Source organism: Nematolebias whitei, chromosome 20 (assembly GCF_014905685.2).
Source record: "Nematolebias whitei isolate Nwh7 chromosome 20, NemWhi1, whole genome shotgun sequence".
NCBI classification, from domain to species: Eukaryota; Metazoa; Chordata; class Actinopteri; order Cyprinodontiformes; family Rivulidae; genus Nematolebias; species Nematolebias whitei.
Window position 1 is genome coordinate 29,311,170 of NC_056517.1, and position 6,067 is coordinate 29,317,236.

General features: G+C 38.2%; 1 protein-coding gene across 1 annotated transcript in view; it reads right to left on the reverse strand.

Annotated features, from left to right (window-relative positions):
• Positions 1–1,830: 1,830 nt before the first annotated feature.
• Positions 1,831–6,067, reverse strand: part of si:ch211-161h7.4 (proteoglycan 4) — an 11,812-nt gene continuing 7,575 nt past the window's right edge. Inside the window, exons 13-16 of the mRNA XM_037693961.1 lie at positions 3,697–3,837; positions 3,419–3,579; positions 2,092–2,182; positions 1,831–1,954 (exon numbers count right to left, since the gene is read on the reverse strand). Coding sequence (XP_037549889.1) covers positions 1,872–1,954; positions 2,092–2,182; positions 3,419–3,579; positions 3,697–3,837 — 476 coding nt within the window. The 3' untranslated portion in view covers positions 1,831–1,871. The remainder of the gene's footprint in view (positions 1,955–2,091; positions 2,183–3,418; positions 3,580–3,696; positions 3,838–6,067) is intronic.

Below are 6,067 nucleotides of genomic sequence, written 5' to 3' on the forward strand. Positions count from 1 at the left end.
TTTGCATTTAACTTAAACTTGATGCAGCTCTGGACCAGCTTTCTCTGGTAAATTAGACTTAAAAAGCTACCGGTATTTTTGTTTTAGAGCAATATTCTTCTTTTGCTGTTCAGTTTCATAGACGTGAGAGCTGAATTAATTAATCTCTTAATTCAACTTGAAAAGATAATTGTGAAATCTGATTCTTCTTCTTCCGGCTGCTCCATTCTTCAGGGGTCGCCACAGAGAACTGTGGACTCCTGGCTCCACATGTTCCTGTTTTGAGTTTTCTACATTCGCCTTATAATCTCGATGTTTTTGTTATTTTTTGCCATTTTATTTGTAAACAAAAAAACTGTATGCCTTTTTATAACGGTCTACTGTTGTCCATTGTTGTCATCATTCTTTGTTAAATCAGGTCTCTCTTGTAAACGAGTCCTCGAGGCTCAATGGGATTAACCTGTCTAAATAAAGGTTGAATGAATGAAAAGTGTATTAAGCGGGGGAGTGGTGGCGCAGAGGTTAGAAAAGGTGGACCTGTGATCGGAAGGTCGCCGGCTCGACTCCACAAATGACATCAAAATGTAGGTGAAAAAGGTGAAACCCCCTCCCGCCCCACCCTGGGTCCTCAAGCAAGGCCCTCCCCAACTCCCACCATCCACCAAAAACAAGCCCTCGTGACTCGGTGAGACTACCTGTATTAATAAATTAAAAAACCTGCCAATCGTTTTACACAGGACGTCCTTCCTGACGCTACCACAGACCACCGAGCTACCACAGCCCTCCGTGTAGAGCGGAGCTGACATCTAGGGTGCCCAGCGGAGCAGACGGTGGGGGCTAAGTGCCTTGCTCAAGGGCTCAGAGTGGGGCAAATGATGTAATTTACATAAGTATCGGCATCATTTCCTATCCTGTTCAGAAATCATATCGCTGTGTCCATAAAAATGCTTTTTTTCATAAACTTTTTTTTAATGAGCATAAGATCAGCAAACGTCAGCTGATCGAACAAGGACACACGTGGAACATTCAAGATTTAGATAAAATATGCAAAATGACTGATGTATGTGTTGGGACTGTTGGTATCAGAAGTTGCATAAATGTTGAATACAGACAGCAAACTATCCAATTTGGTTCCTGTTATCAAATATTTTTAATTATTTAGTTCCTGTTTAAACAAAACTGCAATTTTAACCAATTAATTGTTTTGTTGATGTGTGAATGTTTTGCTTTCGATATAAAACTGTAAATTTCAAAATCAATCCAGAGCTCCTAACCTTTAGATAAAAAACTTTTCTAATCCAACTCCATTATACAAGTTTTTTTTAAATTTGCTAATAAATGCTTAGCAGCTTCTTAAATACATGGTTTTTTAAATGTGTTGTTTTACCTTTAAATCTGTATTTAACTTAAAATACTTAATCTGAAATATAAAAAAAATGTTTACCTGCAAATCTATTGATTTATACACATCACAATTTACAAACTAACAAAGCTGACCAAGTTCTTGTTTTTATTAAAAACATATTCAAGAACTTGCATTCCAGTTGTACATTAAATAATATAAAATAACTAAAAATAAAATAAAAGTGAAGTAAACCACTCGTTACAGGAATCATTCATAAGCAGAGATATATGCATCATTTTTATTTAACACCAATAAACTGAAATTAAGAGCATTTTTACTTTTATTTACAAGTATTTATGTTTTGTTTTTTTCCTTTATCACTAACTTAAAGTTTTAGGCGTAGCTGTTGTTTATCAAAAGTTTGTAAAAATAGTCCAAAGATTCTACATTTACAACAAATATCCAATGACACTAAACTGGTAACATTTAATTACACATCCTGAGGCTTTTTAGATGTTCAGTCGTTTCCAACAACATTTAAACGACTTCAGTCTGAACTTTCTGCAGAAATCCTGGTGAAGTACAGAACAGCCGGCAGTGCGTTGGGGTTGTGAATGCTGTAGGCTCGACCTGAAAAACAAGAAATAAAAGATTTTATTTCGTTATAATCCAAAACTACATGTTCAAATTTACTTGGCTTGTATTTTTCCTGCGTGGCACTTTATTTGCCCCTTAATGCAGCTGATGTAACGTTATGATGTTCTTACCACACTCCACGATAAACGCTTGTCCGGGGCTGTAGCGAGACACACGGCCATCAACGGTAACGCTCACGGAGCTCGTCAATAAATTAAAAACCTTTGAATTAAAACAATAAGAGAAAGAATCACAAATTAAGAAAATAACTAGAGAAATTGGGTTTCATGCGAAAATGCAGTGTGAATGCTTATTGCTGAAGGAAATCGCTGAAAACAGCTGAAATTAGCTCAAAACATGCTGCCATGTAGCCGAAATTGAAGAACAAGTATAAGTTTGCAGAAAAAAGCAGAAAGAACACACATTTGCTGAATTAGATTTATATACGCCGAAATGAACACAAAATTGGGGAAATTAGCTAAAAACGTTGAAATGAGCATAAAAAATTAAAATTAGCTGAAAAGGCAGAAAAAAGCTTCAACTACCAGGAGGAAGTGGAAGGAGCTGAAATGAGCTAAAATAATTAGGCTGAAAGTAGCAAAAATTACCAAAAATAACTTGAATTTATCTGAAAATAGCTGAAATTAGTTGGAAATGCTAAAAAAAAAATGTAGCTGAAAATGTAGACCAAGCTTGACAGAAGAAAGCAGAAAGAACACGTTTACCCAATTAGACTGAATGAAGCAGAAGTGAGCATTAAAATTAGATGTTATCTGAAAAAAGCTGAAATTGGAAAAGAAAACAGCTGAAAAGTAGCTAAAGATTCCTAAAAGAAGCTAAAATTACCAGAAGGAAGAGGAGAGAGCACATTTTTGCTGAATCAGGCTGAAAAAGTTTAAATGAGTGCAAAAAATGAGGAATTAGCCGAAAACGCTCAAATGAGCATTAAAACAGCTAAACAGTAGCTGAAATAGCAGAAAAAGCTGAAACTTGCAGAAATAAGCTGAAATTTGCAAAAATAAGTTAGAAGCACAAAAATGTTTTAGTTAGCAGAACGAATCTGAAAGGAGCATAAATCAGCTGAAAGTAGCTGAAAAAAAAGTTTAAATTTGCACAAGAAAGCTGAAAGAAGCTGAAACGGAACAAAATGTGAAAGGAGCAGTAAAAGGTTGTAAACAGATCTAAAGATTTGAAGGATGTAAAATGAGCTCAATTCATTTTCTATGAGAATAAAAGTGGCAGAAAAGGGTAAAGATTTCAAAAAGCTAAAGTTGCACTAATACCAAAAGTCAAAGCACCCTTCTCCTGAAAGAGCTGAATGTTTTGATGTAAGATTTATTGAAATACAGTAGCACAAAATTGTGGATGTCATAAACATACAGATCCCAATAGTGTGAAAGCTTCATAAACATTCACACAAGAATATTTTAGGAAAATAAAAATGAGTGAGGTACTGACTGTTGTTGCACTGTGATCCACCCAGAGGGGCTTCTTCATGTAGGATCCCATTAGGATCTTCCCAGAACAGATGGAGGTACTGTTCAGGTCTGCCTGGATACCCAGGGCTCGGTCTTGGTAGAAGTACCACTGAAACTGGTCTGGAGTGACTACAGCATCATCTGCAAGAAAATGACATCATCGAATTGATTTACTGGTTCATCAAATACTGGTCAATTAAATTAGCACTGAGGGGCTCGGTTAATAAAAAGAATTGAATTTCTGCTCATTGTTCTTGCCATCGGCAGTGGAGGACCACAGACTCTGAAACCACTCAGTAAGATCAGACTTGTCCTTGGAATGTAAGGTCAGCGGTTTGAGAGGAGGCGAACAAAGATCTGACGCTGACAGCACGATCTGCACTCTGGATGATGACAAGTCTAGAACATACAAAAGAAAAATAGATATTTAAAAAAACACCCCAAATCAGGGGAGGCAATTAGTCTGAAGAATGTCCTGTCAGCAAACATTCATATTAAAGCTGAGCGAGGTTAATGGAACATCTGTGGTATGTGCAGGGACGTGCGCTACACGACCACAAGCCAAAAGGCCCAGATCTTACATTTTTAATTCTCCCACCGGACGTGGAAGGACTTGAGAGTAAATTCTAAAGTGTGGGCGCCTGCATTTTGAGAAGCCATCAAATATGGGTCGTCCATCTCATTTATTTAAGACAGAGAGGGTCCAGGGAGGAACACTCTCTGTGCCTGAAGGTGGACATTATCTCACAGGCTTTGCTCTGAAGCATTTTACTGAACCTGAATCAAAGTCTGCATGCACTTATAGCAGAAGAGAAGTAGGTCAAGTAAAAAGATACAAAATTATTCTTTCCTTCAGCAACTTCATTAAACCACTTTGTTTGGTTACACCTCGGTGACATTTATTAATCTAATTAAGGATTGATTTTAATAGAATCAGTTTTTCACTTTGAGAAACATTAAAAAAAAAAATATATATATACAGTGGGGAGAACAAGTATTTGATACACTGTTGATTTTTCAGGTTTTCCCACTTGCAAAGCTTGTAGATGACTGTAATTTTTATCATAGGTACTCTTCAACTGTGAGTGATGGAATCTAAAACAAAAATCCAGAAAAATACAATGTATGATTTTTAAATAATTAATTTCCATTTTATTGTGTGAAATAAGTAGTTGATATACCAGAAAAATGAAACTTAATATTTGGTACAGGAACCTTTGTTTGCAATTACAGAGATCAGACGTTTCCTGTAGTTCTTGACCAGGTTTGTACACACTGCAGCAGGGATTTTGGCTCACTCCTCCATACAGATCTCCTCCAGAGCCTTCAGGTTTCGGGGCTGTCGCTGGGCCACACGGACTTTAAGCTCCCTCCAAAGATTTTCTATGGGATTCTGGTCTGGAGACTGGCTAGGCCACTCCAGGACTTTAAGATGTTTCCTACGGAGCCACTCTTTAGTTGCCCTGGCTGTGTTTTGGGTCGTTATCATGCTGGAAGACCCAGCCACGACCCATCTTCAGTGCTCTTACTGAGGGAAGGAGGTTGTTGGCCAAAATCTCACGATACATGGCCCCATCCATCCTTCCCACAATATGGTGCAGTCGTCCTGTCCCCTTTGCAGAAAAGCATCCCCAAAGAATGATGTTTCCACCGCCATGCTTCACGGTTGGGATGGTGTTCTTGGGGTTGTACTCCTCATTCTTCTTCCTCCAAACATGACGAGTGGAGTTTAAACCAAAAAGTTCTATTTTTGTCTCATCAGACCACATGACCTTCTCCCATTCCTCCTCTGGATCATTCAGATGGTCATTTGCAAACTTCAGACGGGCTTTGACATGCGTTGGCTTGAGGAAGGGCACCTTGCGTGCACTGCAGGCTTTTAATCCTTGACGGTGTAGAGTGTTACTGATTGTTTTCTTTGAGACTGTGGTCCCAGCTCTATTCAGGTCATTGACCAGGTCCTGCCATGTAATTCTGGGCTCATTCCTCACCTTCCTCAAGATCAATGATGCTCCACGAGGTGAGATCTTGCATGGCGCCCCAGACCGAGGGAGATTTTCCGTTATTTTGTATTTCTTCCATTTTCTAATAATTGCACCAACTGTTGTTGCCTTCTCACCAAGCTGCTTGCCTATTGTCCTGTAGCCCATCCCAGCCTTGTGCAGGTCTACAATTTTATCCCTGATGTCCTTACACAGCTCTCTGGTCTTGGGCATTGTGGAGATGCTGGAGTCTGATTGATTGAGTGTGTGGACAGGTGTCTTTTATACAGGTCACGAGTCCAAACAGGTGCAGTTAATACAGGTAATGGGTGGAGAACAGGAGGGCTTCTTAAAGAAGAACTAACATGTCTGTGAGAGCCAAAATTCTTACTGGTTGATAGATGATCAAATACTTATTTCACACAATAAAATGGAAATTAATTATTTAAAAATCATACATTGTATTTTTCTGGATTTTTGTTTTAGATTCCATCACTCACAGTTGAAGAGTACCTATGATAAAAATTACAGTCATCTACAAGCGTTGCAAGTGGGAAAACCTGAAAAATCAACAGTGTATCAAATACTTGTTCTCCCCACTGTATGTATGTATGTATGTATGTATGTATGTATGTATGTATGTATGT